General features: G+C 37.8%; 4 protein-coding genes and 1 long non-coding RNA gene across 11 annotated transcripts; 2 read left to right on the top strand and 3 right to left on the bottom strand.

The window, feature by feature from the left end:
* Nucleotides 1-379: 379 nt before the first annotated feature.
* LOC149647237 (beta-galactoside alpha-2,6-sialyltransferase 1-like) lies at nucleotides 380-3,519 on the bottom strand. The gene is made up of 4 exons (XM_089850092.1): nucleotides 2,730-3,519; nucleotides 1,170-1,369; nucleotides 910-1,084; nucleotides 380-793 (listed from the first exon to the last, which is right to left on the bottom strand). The coding sequence occupies exons 1-4, from the start codon at nucleotides 3,517-3,519 to the stop codon at nucleotides 552-554; spliced, it is 1,407 nt and encodes a 468-aa protein (XP_089706218.1). The 3' UTR covers nucleotides 380-551.
* Nucleotides 3,520-3,579: 60 nt separating this feature from the next.
* Nucleotides 3,580-13,314, bottom strand: LOC149647238 (uncharacterized). 3 transcript variants are annotated; one of them, XM_089850095.1, is made up of 5 exons: nucleotides 12,959-13,314; nucleotides 6,297-6,450; nucleotides 6,141-6,215; nucleotides 5,948-6,076; nucleotides 3,580-5,877 (listed from the first exon to the last, which is right to left on the bottom strand). In XM_089850095.1, the coding sequence occupies exons 4-5, from the start codon at nucleotides 5,962-5,964 to the stop codon at nucleotides 5,196-5,198; spliced, it is 699 nt and encodes a 232-aa protein (XP_089706221.1). In that variant the 5' UTR covers nucleotides 5,965-6,076; nucleotides 6,141-6,215; nucleotides 6,297-6,450; nucleotides 12,959-13,314; the 3' UTR covers nucleotides 3,580-5,195. The 3 variants fall into 3 exon arrangements, with proteins under 3 accessions (XP_089706221.1, XP_089706219.1, XP_089706220.1); XM_089850093.1 differs by having other exon boundaries at nucleotides 6,141-6,450; XM_089850094.1 differs by having other exon boundaries at nucleotides 6,141-6,485.
* LOC149647239 (uncharacterized) lies at nucleotides 7,089-8,336 on the top strand. 5 transcript variants are annotated; one of them, XR_016371901.1, is made up of 3 exons: nucleotides 7,089-7,295; nucleotides 7,359-7,469; nucleotides 7,548-8,336. It is a non-coding gene; the product is annotated as an uncharacterized LOC149647239 (long non-coding RNA). The 5 variants fall into 5 exon arrangements; XR_016371902.1 differs by having other exon boundaries at nucleotides 7,551-8,336; XR_016371900.1 differs by having other exon boundaries at nucleotides 7,359-8,336.
* LOC149647240 (uncharacterized) lies at nucleotides 8,185-10,120 on the bottom strand. The gene is made up of 5 exons (XM_089850096.1): nucleotides 9,972-10,120; nucleotides 9,792-9,908; nucleotides 9,438-9,727; nucleotides 9,200-9,376; nucleotides 8,185-8,931 (listed from the first exon to the last, which is right to left on the bottom strand). Exons 3-5 carry the CDS (start codon nucleotides 9,718-9,720, stop codon nucleotides 8,552-8,554), a joined length of 840 nt encoding a protein of 279 aa, XP_089706222.1. The 5' UTR covers nucleotides 9,721-9,727; nucleotides 9,792-9,908; nucleotides 9,972-10,120; the 3' UTR covers nucleotides 8,185-8,551.
* Nucleotides 13,315-14,460: 1,146 nt separating the features above from the next.
* LOC149647241 (uncharacterized) lies at nucleotides 14,461-16,170 on the top strand. The gene is made up of 2 exons (XM_089850097.1): nucleotides 14,461-14,682; nucleotides 15,213-16,170. The coding sequence occupies exons 1-2, from the start codon at nucleotides 14,614-14,616 to the stop codon at nucleotides 16,083-16,085; spliced, it is 942 nt and encodes a 313-aa protein (XP_089706223.1). The 5' UTR covers nucleotides 14,461-14,613; the 3' UTR covers nucleotides 16,086-16,170.
* The last annotated feature ends 511 nt before the right edge of the window (nucleotides 16,171-16,681 follow it).

A 16,681-nucleotide genomic window follows, 5' to 3' on the forward strand; every position in this document is an offset into this window, starting at 1 on the left:
TTTATTACTCTTACTGAATTATTTAAATTGAAATAATTTATTTTGTTCTCATCAATACCATCTAACCGAAAGATTCAGTAAAAAGTGAATAGCCCCAAAAACATTTACGTTAATTTTAGGATGAAACTTTTCTCGATCATAAAAATTTTATGACTGACCCCTAAAATATCAACGATAATTTAAGGAAGACCCCTGTCACAACGGAAAAAAAGCGCCATCTATGGTGAAAATATTTTTCCTAACAAACTGGATATTTCCCCACATAAAATTTGACATGCATGGGCCTAGTTCATCCCGGAGGCTCCGCTATTATATTTCCCCAGTTAAGTATTATTGAGCCTATTAGGAACTTATGTAATATACCATTCAATTCGATATCTGTTATTAATCATCTTGTTACTTTAATAATAATAATAATAGGACAAGCGTGGTGTTCCCTCGTTTCGGATCTAAACGCTTCCCGGGCGCAATTGCCTGAACAAAGTAGACGCACTTAGCGCCATCTATAGAACACAACACGCACGCACGTTACAGATTTTGAGATAATTTTATCAGCACGTAATTTTGCGAAATCCGGGAAAAGAAATTTTCCCTCTCAGGAAGACGTCAATATCGGTAGCGACACTCATAACCAAAGAGAGCATCTTCTCGGTCGATAGAGGGTGCCAATGGCCGAAAGTGCAACCGAGATCTTCGTGTATATCAAAGTAATGACATCTCTTGGTTAATCGCATGGAGGGCACGTATTCGTACACGTCCAAAGAGTCGCACAAATTTAACATAAGTACGATACCTAAAAAGCGTAAGTGAAATTAATTAGGAGCGTATCACCAGAAGAGTTTCAGAGCATCGTCCTGTAAAACATTCTGGGCCGGATTTTTAAACAGATACAGAATCAAAGTAAATTACCCAAGAATCCAGACGAAGGAGGATTGTGTTCTACAGTACTGGCCATATTAGATTGTAGAAAATCCCAAGCATCCCAGACGTCATCAGGGTCCACAATGTAGAAGTTTTCGTTGGGAAAAAGCTTACGTCTAAGCCAGTACGGGGTGAAAAAATCAAACTCGGGTTTCCTAAACCACTACACCAAATTAAGAATTATATAATGATAACAGACCACTCATATTCCCTAATTACGACGTGCCATTAATTAAAAACTTATTTACTTCTTCGATGGAACTGTGGTACTTGGATGGGTCCCATACGATTAACGTGACATTTCTGTAAAGTTGGGAACCGAAGAAATCAAACTCGGGTTTGGACACCACCTGAGAGTTAAGGAATCGAATGGTGGTCTTCTTCCCAACATCCTCTTCGTGCCCGATCGTTGGTGCCGTGTTGAATCTCAATACAGCATCGTGAGAGTCTACGTACGTAATTTCAATACCATATTTCTATTTGGTAGTTTAGATAAGCGTGAAAAAATGACTGACAAAAGGACCACACATACAACATAAACAATACTGTAAAATATTCATGGCTTTCGGAATCTAGGATTAACCTGTCAACAGTGCTTTATTAATTGATAATTTTTACTAATTGTAAAACTTATGCGCAAAGTTAAAACTCGGATGTATAACAATATCTATGGATTTCTTACTGACGTTTGAGAAATGTCACGATTTTGGTTCACGTGACACCCTAATCTATACGGTTCACTAGAACTTTACGGCTACAGAGCTTTTACTCTTTATGTAAGAACTAAATCGATAGTAGTTTCCGCGATACCTACTGCCTATAAATAATTCGCAGTACTATTTCAGAATTCCGCACATGAGTAGTAAAGACCCCTAGATACGCAGCAATCCAAGATGGCCGCCATATGACGTACGTCATCACAAGCTCTAACCAAAAATTTGAAACTCAATCAAAAATCCCCGCTCGAGCATCCACCTGACCTTGAGGCCTGCCTTCCAGCGTGTTATTTTGGGGTTAAGTTTTCGGACTGAGTTTGTGATGACGTCATAGTCGCCATCTTGGATTTTTGATGACACTAAGGCGGCCATCTTGGATTATTGATGACAACTATATGGCAGCTATCTTGAATTTTGATGACAATCTATATGGCGGCCATCCTTGATTTTTGATGACACTAATGGCGGCCATCTTGGATTTTTGATGACAACTATATGGCAGCTATCTTGAATTTTTGATGACAACCTATATGGCGGCCATCTTGGATTTTTGATGACACTATATGGCGGCCATCTTGAATATTTGATAACAACCTATATGGCGGCCATCTTGGATTTTTGATGACAACTATATGGCAGCTATCTTGAATTTTTGATGACAACCTATATGGCGGCCATCTTGGATTTTTGATGACACTATATGGTGGCCATCTTGGATTTTTGATGACATTATATGGTGGCCATCTTGGATTTTTGATGACACTATATGGCGGCCACCTTGAATTTTTGCTGACACTATATGGCGGCCATCTTGAATTTTTCATGACAACCTATATGGCGGTCATCTTGGATTTTTGATGGCATCCTTTACAGCTGCCATCTTGGATTGCTGCATATCTAGGGGGTCTTTACTACTCACATGGAACAAAGTCACCCAGCCGGAAGGGGTCTCCGTATTAATTTTAGAAGACGAAATAGTAAAAAGGGCTTTTAAAACCATAACTTATAAAATTAAAACATGAACGTAAATAAAAAATGAATAAAATCAAATACGAACTTAAGAATACGTAGAACGTATCATAAAAGCCTTGCCTATCTCTGCTCCCAGATTGGACTTGTACATGGAACCCGCGCTAGACACGATAGCGCAGGTATTAAATCTGTGCGTCGATTCCAAATCAGCGTTAGGAAAATAATCAGAGAGACCTAAAGTCCGAAATGGTTCGGCGTAACGATCCAACATTTTGAGCGTAGTTTTAGATTTTAATTGGCACAATAATTCATTTCGTTGAGCCTCGCTTAACTCGTTGGGTAAGAACGAAACCTGAGATCGTTTACCGCTAAATTTAACCTTATAATGATTTTTAGCGTTTTGACGGCTTTTATCAAAGTTAGCGTTACGGTTTTCGAGTTGAGATTTGCGCATTTGAATCACGAGTTCGTTACGATAAGCCGCGATTTTTCTTAATAGTTTATCATTGGGTAAGTCTAAATCACTCTCACGAAATGTGTTCGGTTTAACGAGCCGTTTACGACTCAGCGGTATCGGATGAAGTAGTAAAGTTCCCGGTTTGGCTACGTGGTACTTTGTACCGTTTTTAAAGTTTCGTGATTTTCGATTCTTCGCGTTATTTCTATAAAGATTGTTGGGAACTGCAGTTGAGTAATAATAGTTAGCGGGGTCTATAGTGACGAGACTTCCGCCAAGGCCTAATTGGCCGTTGCTACGTAAGCGGACCGATTGCAAGAGTAAGGAAAATTGTTCCCGTTCCGCGAGAGTTCGCCAATATTGCGTCCATAGTACATAGGCGTAGCCGACGACACCGACTAACATCATCATAATGAACATCCATATTGTGATGGCCACAACGGGCGCCCGCATTTTTAATTACCGTTTTACTAATTCAACATTCGGTTCAGCCACACAAAAGTTCCGTGGACATTCCAGAGTATGGCCTAAAAATGGGAAAAGACCATTAAACATAATGGACTGGAATGGAGATATGGATGGCGAGTGGTTCTTTTAGGGCAGCGCCACGCCGCGACCAATATTGAAACTTTTTCGACTCAAACCATAGCCATAACATAAGGCTAATGAGTCGAAAAGTTTCGGGACTCTCCCGCTAGGGGCGCTGCTGACTGGCGATGCCATTACAAGAACAGTGGTTTTAGCTTATAATTCCAGTCTATCTCTGTTTAGCAAAACAGTGAAGATTTCTGTGGGACATATGGAATGTCTGTTTAACTCTGATTTTCGCCACTTTGATAGTGGTCTGTCCGCACTAAAGTTATCTTTTCCGCTCCGCGAATTGGTTTATTTCGCGCACGCGCGATATGCTTCTTGTCCACACACCAAAAACATTTATTCCTTATCCAACCCACAAACAAATTTCGAGATTGAGTCATTATGTTTTACAAAGATAATAATTAGCCTTATTCCTGATCAGCGCCACCTACCCATAGCGGCGACTTTGAGAACTACTGTAATCGGCAAGCCAACCAGATGTCGCTAAAATCTGGTGACGTCATTTTTGGTAAGACCCCCAGAGTGCCCGTCAGTGACGTCACCTGATTTTAGCGACTTCTGATTGGCTTGCCGATTACAGTAGTTCTCAAAGTCGCCGATATGGGTAGTTGGCGCTGATCAGGAATAAGGCTAATAGCACCAATCTAGCCATATTTTCAATGCCTTAATGTAGAAGCTCCATCTGGCGTTGCTTCTTGGCACAAGCATGGAGGAAGGATTCGAGCTATGGGCTCTATAGGAGAGGCCAACTAATAGGCGCGCGAGAAGGCAAAAAGGGTAACTGTGGCGCCGCCAGACGGCTAGTAAAGTAACTAAAGTTTGAAAAAACATTATTGCGCAATAACGTGTAAAAAACAGGTTTGTCTGCTAAGTGCTAAGTTCTTTTTATTTTCGTAAGTTTTTATTGTAAATAACTCTGGATTTTGATAAATGAACGAATAAAATGATTACAACATTACTGATGCGAAACTTTAGCTAACTTTCGACTTTTTCTAGTCTCAGATTTAAAAAACTCAGTCTCTTCATTGTAAACAACAATAGTGCGGTTAATTCTGAACCGGGTAAACAAATCTTCAATCGCTAGCATTCTGGCTAATCTTCTGGACACGAATTTTACCTTGCCAAAGGCAGGAACCAATCAGACCTAATGCACTAGTTCCCATTGGTTCCTGCCTTTGGCTTAACAAGCGTTTAGCAAGCTTAGCCACTGTGTAGCAGAAAAGCCATCTATAAGGGGCATCAACGGAGCCGCGCTTTCCTTTAACCTCTTGTATACTGATACATTGCTCGTTCCTTGATTGCTGACGACTAATTTCAGTTGAAAACCAATGCTCAGAACTGTTTCTATAACCTCCAGTAGCTTATCGTGAAGGAAATATTTTTTCACGTTGTCTTTAACGAAATAATAGGCAAAAGGCTGTTTCCAATTGCGTGTTAAGCCCGCAAGCATAAAGACTGAAGCGTGGTTGGCCTGATGAGCAGCGCGCTCATCACCCAAATCAACAAACCCATCAATGACATCTTTATTGGGGTCATACTGTAATCCCTCCTTCAAGCCATCTCCTTATTGTTCTGGGAGCGGGCAAAAAAAACATTTTACGTAGAACATTGTATACTTTTGGTCCCTGGTAATATAACGCTAAGCATGTCTGCCTTTCGGTGCTGTTATAAGCTTTTCCTCTTGCGCTTTTTTTCTTATTCAATCTTAGTTGCATTTTAAGAAACATTTTACCAGTTTCGGGCAAATTGGGAAAATGTCTTTCAATAAGATCTTCATTGAGCTTCATCGTTAGCTTTTTGTTGTTCTTCATAGCTTTGCTATTTTTATTCATTAGCTGTTTTACTTTTTTCCCTAACTTCTTCAACTTGTTGTCACGCTTAAAACTGTTTACTTCTAGTAATCTTTTTAACTTGAAGATTTCATCTTCGGAATTTAAGTTCATGTTTGAGTTAAGCGAAATAACTCCTTCTTGAAGGCTTTGACTGTAAGTTTTAGGGTTTCTGCTACTGTCGAAAGCTGGACCTGGTTGAGAATCTGGCAGTTGAGGATCAATGTATTGGGTGTCGTATATTTGAGGGTCATCGTGCATTTCAGGATTATCCGCGATTTGAGGGTCATCAGTAAGTTCAGGACTATTTATTATTTTCTCGTTAATCTGCGGAGGATTCACAGTGTCAAAGAGCGTGGGTACAGCATTTGGAACAAGTTTATTCCTTGAGGAAAAATGCAGATATTGTCTTAATGTAATCTTAAAAATAATAAATAAATAAATAAAATACAAACCTTTCCGTAATATTCATGAAACATGAATCTTCAAAATGTTCTCCACATATCCTCTTATTTTGATATAGTTCAATAGAACTTTTTCCTCGAAGCTCTGATAAACCACTATTATTTACCCAAAGCAAGCATCTTTAAAAGTAAATATGTTAGGCTTAGCAAAAATGTTCATTCAGGTTATAATTTTAATAAATACCTCTCTTCATTTTTGGGAAATCGGAAAAAAGACAAATTTCTAGCATTTCCTTTATTATTTTTGCAGTTAGGAGCACTGCAATCATTTATTAACCACATGTTTCGATTTGTTGTTCCCGCCATGGTTTTGAAATTTTTTTTTTCAAACTTTAGTTACTTTACTCGCCGTCTGGCGGCGCCACAGTTACACTTTTTGGCTTCTCGCGCGCCTATTAGTTGGCCTCTCTTATAGAGCCCATAGCTCCTATCCTTCCTCCATGGCACAAGGGAGAATTCCAAAATGGCGGTCTTGCCCCTGCGCGGTGGTTTCTCTGCATGCAATTTCCGAAATGGTCTATTAAAGGAACTAAAACCTTTTTTTGAAATGGGTATTTAAGAGGAGACTAAACACAACGCCAATTTTAATCATATTCCTCTTAGCTCGGGCCTTGGGTTTCTAATCTAAACCCATCAATGGAATGCTTTTCAAGTCTCAAGTAGAGAACTCGGATTGAGACTCGATAAAGTACTCAAACCATGCTCAAACGGTCCACGGAGCTGTATTTGTAGATACACATCAAGGTCTATAGAGTTGCCGCTTCGCTAATATAGGTTTGCTCACGCGCCCATCTTTTACCTTCGAAAATTCGCGACTTTTATTGGCTGCCGAATATGACGTCTCCCGTAGACCTTAGTGAAGCATCGTCTGCTTATGTATAGTCTTTCGAGGCGCGAGTTGTGCAGCTTGTGCTGTATTGGCATCCTCAAAGGTAAATTAATTACTTTATTCTGATAACTTTTTTGTATGAAATATTAATGCTAAATTAGGAAGCTTTTAGAGATATTTGGAACTTGCTTCTTTAGTTTATTTGTATTAAGACTTAAGGGATAAGACAAGGGACTCGGTTCGGGTTGTTATAACTTATTTGGGTGCAAAACCAAAATACTAATGTGAATAAATTAGCCTTATTCCTGATCAGCGCCACTAGGGTAGTGGCGAATTTTCGAACTACTAACTGACCATAGCCAATCAGAGGGCGCCAAAAACGGAAAGAAATTCTTTTTTACATTTCTGCTTTTTTTTACGAGTTAGCGGGCAAAAATCGTCGGTAAACGAGTTTTACGCGTGATTATTTCGTCCTAGAAGAGAAAACATCTTTGAAATGTCTGCTTTAAGGTATTTTTCACGATTAAAAACGATTTCAAATGACTGAAAATAAACTTTCGCCTTTAAAAACAGGAAAAAAGCAAGTTAACACGTTAAGCCTTGGCTCAATATTGACAGTTGAGTTGCTGACAGTGTAGTATATTGCCACAGTTTGGAGAAATTGCATTATATAATGTACAATTCGTAAGATTTAGTTTAAATATAATAGTTGTAACTCAAGATTAGTCAAAATTTCCAAGATTAACAACCGTTGTGTCATAGAAGTCTTTAGAAACAGTCAAAGTTACCTTTCTTACCACGCCTACCCTCGAGATAAAGTTATGAGACAGAAATGGTTAGGCGCTATAGCAGCTGGGGTAGGAACTAAACCACTAGACCTGAATAGTTCACGAATTTGCTCCAAACACTTTCTACAGACAGACTAGTTTCCAACTATTGGTTCTCAATGTAAACGTCTCAAGCCATTCGCGATTCCATCAATATTTGAAAATACAAAAGTTTTGGATGCAATGCCGCATTCCCCTACTCGTAGCCAAACGGTTCCTAAAGAAGCATTTGGACATATGAGTCCAAAAGATAGAACGCAGTTGTTGGAAGAAATGGGAGCATTACATGTTGATCCAGAGGAACTTAATCAATTGCGTACCTATCCTAATCATCCTGAAGAACCACTACCAACTCCGGAAGTTCAACCCCAAGTTGGTGCAGCTGTTATTTGAGAGTGTCATCATCAAAAGCAAGTAGTGGAATATCATTGAAATCCACTTATACACCATATACACCACGTAAACAAAAACTCCTAAGAAATGAATTTGAGTTATTGTTATTGCGTAGTAAAGAGAAGTTTACAGTAACAAAGTTTATTAATAGTGATAAATCAGTAAAATACTACACGGGATTTCGTTCTTATGAAGCGTTTTGGTCATTTATTTAATTTATATTTAATGTACAAAATAATGTCAAAACAGAGCACCCATATGTTAAACCTTTAAATATGTTGACAAAAGTTGATATAAACAGTCATTAAAGAAGTATTTTATAACCAGAAAAGATTTATTTTGTTCATAGGATCAATATATCAAAAATTCGCGCTGGAATATTTCAAATGCTCCTAGCTTCTCAATATCTACATTGCAACTGTAGATAGTGAATCCAACTTGACTGTCAAGAGTTTGAATTAGCTTGACGTGTTGTAATTGTCTCCGACTTAAAAGATATAACAAACACATAACACCAACCATCACTTAGAGGTTGTGGAAGGCTTATTAAATAATTCTATTGCAAAATAGGGTAAGAGAGTCATAAAATATTTGCTGGTAAGTGTAAGCGGGATCGTGTTTCACTATTTCTAAATCATTGAACAATAGAGGCTCGTCAGTTCTTGGTTTGTTCATATGCCACATTTGAAGGCGGGTTGTACAAACACCTCGTAGAGGTAATGTTTCTTCTCCTGCCCTTACGCAGTTCAATAACTGATAAAGTAACGCGATAGAATGTTTACAATCACCATTGGTTCCGGCTGGGCATGAGCATGATATCCATTTGAGTCTATTGGGCTCTTCATCAATAACGAAACAACTAAATAAGTTATAAGAAGTTGGTCTTCTATCAGCATCACAAGTTGCACGGAAGTAAAGCAAGTTTCCTAAATCAGAAAATCGTGTTATATACATTCATAATTTTGGGGCTAAATATTTTCAGGCTAGAAGGGTTCATATCATTGGCGCTAGAAGGGTTCATATCATTGGCACAAGGTTACATGTAGAAGAAAAGTGCAGACTACTTTTTCCTCGGAGTAGCCTGGTCTCCTGTAAATGGTATGAACCCTCCTAGCCTGAAAACAATGTATATAAACAAGCATGTGTATGTATTATTTATGGTAAATTACTTCACATTTTATTTTATATACAAACCTTGAAGATTTGATTCAATGCCTAAAATCTTGTCCTCTTTATAAAGCATGAACCCTTGCTTTTGCTCACGCTTTGCTGTAGCATGAGTTTCCGCTATACCATCAGACAAGTCGGTCAGCTCTAATTTTTTACCCCAACCATTCTTAGGCGTTACTCGGCCTTGAAGTCTAAGCAAACCTAATTAAAAAACTGCATAATCAATTGACCAATTACCTTTTAGGCGTATTTATTGCCCTACCTTCTTTTGACATATTTGGATTAACCGCCATTACATCAATACATGCTTGACATAACCATTCATCTTGCATTAAATTAAGTCGTACTTCTTCCTCTAAATTTACGCATTTTGGATGATACCATTCCAAGCACGTCCCACATTGTAACATCTTTTGCGTAACGTCCTTTGGTTGCTTACATATACAGAATAAGCGCCTCGAAGATTCTTCAGCGAAACACGTTGAAGCAACAAGTCCACTTCGCTTCTTAGGCCTCACACTCTCTTCGGCGTTTCTTTTTGACATTTCTTAACTAAATTTGAGGATTAAATTTCACCGTCTTGTTTGAATGAGAAAAAATACGAGCTTTCTTTTACTTTCTCTGCTCAACCACTTCTCGAAACCATTATAGTATTCTAATGTCCATGGTCGAAACTGTGACAACTCAACTGTCAATATTGAGCCAAGGCTTAACGTGTTAACTTGCTTTTTTCCTGTTTTTAAAGGCGAAAGTTTATTTTCAGTCATTTGAAATCGTTTTTAATCGTGAAAAATACCTTAAAGCAGACATTTCAAAGATGTTTTCTCTTCTAGGACGAAATAATCACGCGTAAAACTCGTTTACCGACGATTTTTGCCCGCTAACTCGTAAAAAAAAGCAGAAATGTAAAAAAGAATTTCTTTCCGTTTTTGGCGCCCTCTGATTGGCTATGGTCAGTTAGTAGTTCGAAAATTCGCCACTACCCTAGTGGCGCTGATCAGGAATAAGGCTAATTGTATATTTTTAGATTCATACATAATAAAAATTTATGAGCCATGCCTGGAACAAGGTGCGCGGTCGCGACGTGCAATAATAGCCTAGTTTTAACCAAAAAGAATGATAGTACAAAACATATTGTGTATCACAAATTTCCAAATGACATTCATAGGAGAAAGGTTTGGGCATTTAAATGAACAGAAAAGCTTATATGTTTTTAAAAAATGACCTGCGATATCCATTACCAGGTTTGTCAACATTAAGGCGGTATGCATCAAAACTAAATTTAAGACAAGGAATTTTACAAGATGTTTTAAATATTATGAAACTAGCTGGATCTAAAAAATCAAATATAGAAAAAATATGTGTCATAACGTTTGACGAAATGAAAATTTCATCGCAATATGAATATGATGTGAAAGCCGATCAAGTAGTTGGAAAACATAGTCATAGAAACAACCTGTTTACATTGGCTTTGATACCAAAATGACTAAAAAACTGTTGTTGGACATAATATCCAAAGTTCATGAGGCAGGGTATTTAATAGTCTCATCTGTCTGTGATATGGGGGGAGGTAACATGGGTTTATGGAGAGAAATGGGTGTATCTATCCATAAAAATTGGTTTCAACATCCCATAGCAACTGATCAAATTATTTATTGCTTCGCTGATGCCCCACACGAGTTAAAACTAATAAGGAATTGGCTTTTGGATACAGGTTTTTTGATTGACGATACTCACGTTGATAAAAAACCTTTAGAACTTCTGCTTAAACTTGATAATAATGAAATTAAAATGTGTCCTAAGCTTAAAAAAATCCATTTAGAATGTCACGGTCCTACTAGGCAAAATGTTAAATTAGCTTCGCAACTATTGTCCAATACAGTTTCCAAAGCATTGCTATATATGTTAAAGACTAAAAGCGATGTAAATTTCGATGATATCCGAACTAAAGAATTAAGTGAGTTCATTGCAACTGTAGATAAATGGTTCGACGTATTTAACTCATACACAGAAAAAGATATTGTTGAAACAAAAATGGGTTTTGGATTACACTTAAAAAAACAAATAGCGGCCATTGATGAAATGAAGGACTTAATAACTAATATGAAATGTAAAGGCAAAAATGTTTTACAGTTGTTTCAGAAAGGTATTATAATTTCTATAAAATCTCTCAAAGATTTATTTTTTGACATGAAGAACAAATTCAATATAAAATTCATCTTGACTCATCGTTTGAACCAAGACTGTTTGGAAAATTTTTTTTCCCAAGTTCGCTCCAGAGGGGGATTGGATGATCACCCAACACCTCTTAATGCGCTTTATAGAATCCGAATGATTATTTTAGGGAAAAATCCCGGAATTTTAAATGATAAAGGTAATACAGTTGACATGAGTCAAGATGAATTCTTAGCTAATAGTATTTTACAGAAGGAAAATCAGCTCGGTGTCGCTGAAACTGCTGTAAACAATGAGACCTATTTACTAAGTGATATTTTGAAAAAAGCTTCTATAAAAACTGATATAGCTACTTCATTTATATCCCCTTTAGAAAGTTTTACAAGAGACCTTTTATATAGCAACACTAGCTCAGTCTCGGTAAATGTAAACCCAAAAAATGTTCCTAGGGAAATTGCTGATCCCAGTTTAAATTCAGTAAGATTTGGTACTAGTTCCTTATGCTCTGGAGAAATTGGTATTTTAAAGAGTGTAGACAACATCGTAACCCAAGATGGTAATGAAGCAAACGAATTCTCAAAGCTTGAAGAAAATGGGCTAGAATACATGTCTGGTTTTATAGCCAAAAAATTCTATAAAAAATATGCCAATCTGGATTTAAGAGACTCAAGTCAGAGTGATCATTGTTATCAATTACCATCTTGGGCTACAATATTATCTTATGGCGGTTTAATTGTTCCTAGCTCTACTTTCTTAAAAGCAATGAATTCATTTGAAACCATTTTTCGTAATTTCCTTCCAAACAAAGTCCTCTCCAACGAAATAAATATTGTTAAAAACATATCCAATTCAATTCACCAAGAACATGAAACTTATCCTTTGGATTTAATCCATTCATTTGTCAAATTAAGAATTTTCATTAGAATGAAATATCACAATTCAATCAAGCCCAGCAAGACAGATTGTGGGAGAAAATTAGGTAAAAAATTTAAGAAAATTGTAAACTAAAGTTCCTATAATTGTTATAATTGGCTGGAGTTTTCAAGTTAAGATCTCAAAACTCATCAATAGAAATAAAATTCATTTCATTGGAATTATACTTGGTTTAAATTTTTTTGGTCTAATGCATTGATTACTTATCACCGTTATTAAGTAATTGTAATCATTTTCCTCTTGAATTTAAAGAAAATCATAATAGGTACTGAACTATGAAGTTTGATAGAAGCATAAAGTTTCGGTTTCTGCCTTACTATTTATTAAAATGTGCACAATTATCTATGCCAAACCCTTTCTAATTATTTAATTTAAAAAATATATAAAAATTATGCCCTATAATTAGCGTTTTAAAAATAAATTTCATGGCAATTCTCATATAGTCTACCGTACAGAATCAAAACCGCGCGCGCTTGAGGTCTAAGGCTGACGTCACGTAAGGGGGGGTTGGAACAGACTCTAGAAATCGAAAATTTATCTCAGGCGAGCGAGCACCCGTTGGATACACATCCGTGAACGGTCAAAGTTCAAACCTTATTTTGCCAAGGCTTAGCGCCGGTTGCCGCTGTCGAACGTCAGGCTTGTTTAATGAATTACATGTCGAAGCATACGTACCTCAGAGAGACGTTGATCTCATGAAATTATAGTTCAAGGAATTTTTTAGTGGAATTTAAACATTTAACACATTTAACGTAGACCGAAAACAACAAACACAGTTGACAGCTGACAACTGACAAGCCCTCTTAGGCTAACGGTAAAATCGAGTGGGCTATGCCTTTCTGGGGAAAGAGCAACGCGTCCTCTGGTCCAACACCACATTATTAATCGTTTGGTCCAGTTTTTAACTCCACGAATTTTGCTTAGTGGTCCCTGGGACCAGTTTACTATTTTGGACGGCAGGGGTTCACTACTCACTGGTCCCACATCCCAAAGATTAGTCTACAAAATATTCTTATTTCCCAGACTTGACTTTGCGTTGCCGCAGAGTGCAGAGCACAGGGCTGGTCAGTCTGGGAAATAGCACACTTCCTCTGGTCCAAAACCAGTTTATTAATTGCTTGGACTAGTTTTTTAATTCAAGAAGTGGGGGTTACTGGTCCTCGAGCCCAGTTTATTAATTGCAAATATATAGGAGAACAAAGGCTAGGACCAGTCCGGACACTAGGAGGTCACTGGTCGATGGGACTACTTAAAAAAATATCCTTGGGTACGTTCAGTAACGAAAATCTCAAGGAAATCGCTGTTTTCTTGATGTGTGGTTGATGGGCTCGAGACGTCACAGTGACGTAAAAGGCTGTTGAACGGAAAAGTGACACTTTGAAGTTAGCGCTGGTTTAGAAAATGGAGTTAAGGAAACGTCTTACTGGCCCTCAAAACGTTACGAAGCGCAAACGGCTCTTTTTAAGTATAAACGAGCTTACAAATAATGAAATTGTTTAAGAAAATGATGTCTATTTGAATGGTAGAAGTAGTTTTGTAATGAAAACTAATACAATTACTGTAGGAATAACATTATTGGAATTTAATTTTTAAATCCCGCGCCAACTTTTCGTCTGTCAAGTGTTCATCAGTCAAACGCTACGTCACGCCATCAAAAAAACCATATCGATTAGATGGTTTTTTTGATGGGCAAGCGCTGAGCATCATGACGTCAAAACCGGAAACGCGAAAAAGCGTACAGTAGGAAAAATCTCACATCGCTTAGTAAGCGCTGCCATCCAAGAGGGTTACTGAACGTACCCCTTATTTCCCAGACTGGGGCTGGTCCAGTACTCCAATTTAAAAAAAAATCCTTATTTCCCGCCAGGGTGGGAAATAAGGATATTTTTTAAACTGGACACTGGGCCAGCATCCCCCCTGGCCTGGAATAAATAAACTGGTCCATGACCATTGACCAGGGCGCGTCGTCTGCTAAACTAAAGAAGTGGGTAATTTAATAGTTGAGATAATGTCTGGACTCTGGTTACCCTTGAATTTTCTTAGTGGTCCCGTGGACCACTGACCCTCCTCCGATTTAATTTTTAAACTGGTCGAGATAATTTTTAAGCTGGTCATTTGCTCTGTGCCACCGCCTTATTTCCCACGCTGTTTCCCGCCGTGGTTTTCAGGTCTATTTTGAATACAGTCTGCTTAACAGTCTGCATATTTTCGCACATGGTTCCAAAAATCGTATCATAATATATCAATGATTGAGGATGAGTAACGTACCGATATACAATTTGTCATTCCCAAATATATTTTCATCAAACTAAATTGGAACAAACGCAAAAATGACGAAATCATGCTGTATTCCAAATTGCAAAGAAAACAGTCTCAAAAAAACCCAAACTGGCGAAAGGGTTATTTTATTTTTAAAATAACATTTAACACAGTTATAGGGACTTGGCAGTACTACGTCATGCAACGTCAGGCTACCTTCCATTAGTGCTAAAAAAACATAACAGGAGGAGGGGCTTATATAGCTTTCATTCTGTTAAAAAAAACATACCATAATGGCGCTTGGTGCGGAGTTAAGCCCGAATTGCCAAGTCCCTATAGAGCTATCTCAGTTGTGACGTCAGCGCCTAGATAAAACGTCCCGGGCTTAGGTTTGGCAGTGGGCGGCCATGTTTGGTACCGCTTTGGTTCTATGGGCAAATAGCATGGGTGACGTCACACTAAGACTTCTGAGAGACTGAGACAGCTCTATAGAGTGCTGTCAGAAGCGCCGGTGTGACGTCACCCATGCTGTTTTCCCATAACGGTAACTGTCATGGCCGCTCATTGCTAAAGGCAGACTCGTGACGTTTAACCTTGGATCTGACGTCACAACTGACAGCACTCTATTGAATGATTTGAATGGGTGGTGACTTAACGATATCTTCCACAGGTATCCTTCCATTGCTTACCCAAAAAACCCGAACTTAGAAATGAATGGATCCGCGTAATTTCAGAGTTATCTGAAAAACCGTTTAAACCCACGAACTTTACTCTAGTATGCTCGAAACATTTTGCAAAGAGTGATTATTTGATAAGAGTTAAATCTGGAAAAAGGTACCTTACAGACAAAAGTGTCCCGTCCATTTTCCCGCCAAAAATCGTTAAGCCTAGGCCTAAATGGCATAAACTCAAGAACTCTTTGTTAAAACCTCCATTAAATAAAACAATTGCTTTGCAAACGGACAATTCGAATGAAACAGCGACCCCTGTTGAGTTGCGAGCAAACTATATTGACCCCGTTAGCGTAAACGGTGTTGCTGAAATTGAAAATCCAATATTGCCTGATGCTGATATTAAAATTGAAACGTCACCGAACAATGATACCGATCAGTCGAGACATATTATTGCTGTTGACGTAATTCAATTGCCTCAAATACCAATAGACGCGGCGGTTTCACCATCAAGTGAACATAATCTCTTAGGCGTAATTGAATCGCAACGAAAAGAAATTGAAAAACTTAGAAATCAACTATCGGAAAAAGACAAGGAGGTGGGAAATTTGGTCAAAGTAATGAATCATCTTGAAATGAAGTGTGACGAAGAACGGAAAGAAAGTCACGAATTTCTTCGAAAGCTTAAAGACATTTACAAGAATATGAATGTTTCGTCAATGACCGTTTTTGATATCGACGAAGATGAAGCGTTAAGCGTTAAAGTTAAAAATGAGGAAGTCTTAAGGGTCTCTATTATGCAAATGAGATCGGTTTTAAATGAGTGGAAGAAAAAATTGCTCCAAAATTCCTTGCAGAATTCAATCTCATAGCAGTGTATGAATAAATACAAAGCTAACATTTAAATTAATTGTTTAAAAAAAAATGAATAAAAGTACAAAAAGTGTTGTAAAATTATTTTATTAATATCTGATAACGTTTTATAATAAAATCTCTGAGGAGAAATTTCAATGCGTTTAATCAGAAGGGGATAATAGAGGAAGGATGACACTCTGTATCCTCTTAATGCTATAGTTATGTAACGTCATTCTTCCCAGGCTCCCCCTTTTAGTTTGCTTTCCCGCTCATCAAACTGCAAATGGGCATCGCACCGTAAGGTGAATTCAATAGTTGCTTGGCACTAAATCCCCAGCAATCATCCCACAAACCTCGTCTTGACGTGGGACAAAATGCACAAGCGAGTCTTGCCAAATATTTAAACGCTAATAGAGTAATGATGAGGGAACTATTTATCGCGCATGTGATTCGGTTTAGTAACCTTGCTCTAAGTGTTCCGATGTTGGGAAGAGTGACGTTACACTCACCCCGCTTTGTGGTACACTTCTCTCGAAGAGAAGTATTATATACTTCTGGTTTAATGTAATGGATTGTTTCTTAAAGTGTCTAAATATCATAGGTTCACGTTTGG

Source organism: Phalangium opilio, unplaced genomic scaffold (genome assembly GCF_054372755.1).
Source record: "Phalangium opilio isolate 3A_F unplaced genomic scaffold, DU_Popi_V2 ptg000089l_1, whole genome shotgun sequence".
Classification (NCBI taxonomy): domain Eukaryota; kingdom Metazoa; phylum Arthropoda; class Arachnida; order Opiliones; family Phalangiidae; genus Phalangium; species Phalangium opilio.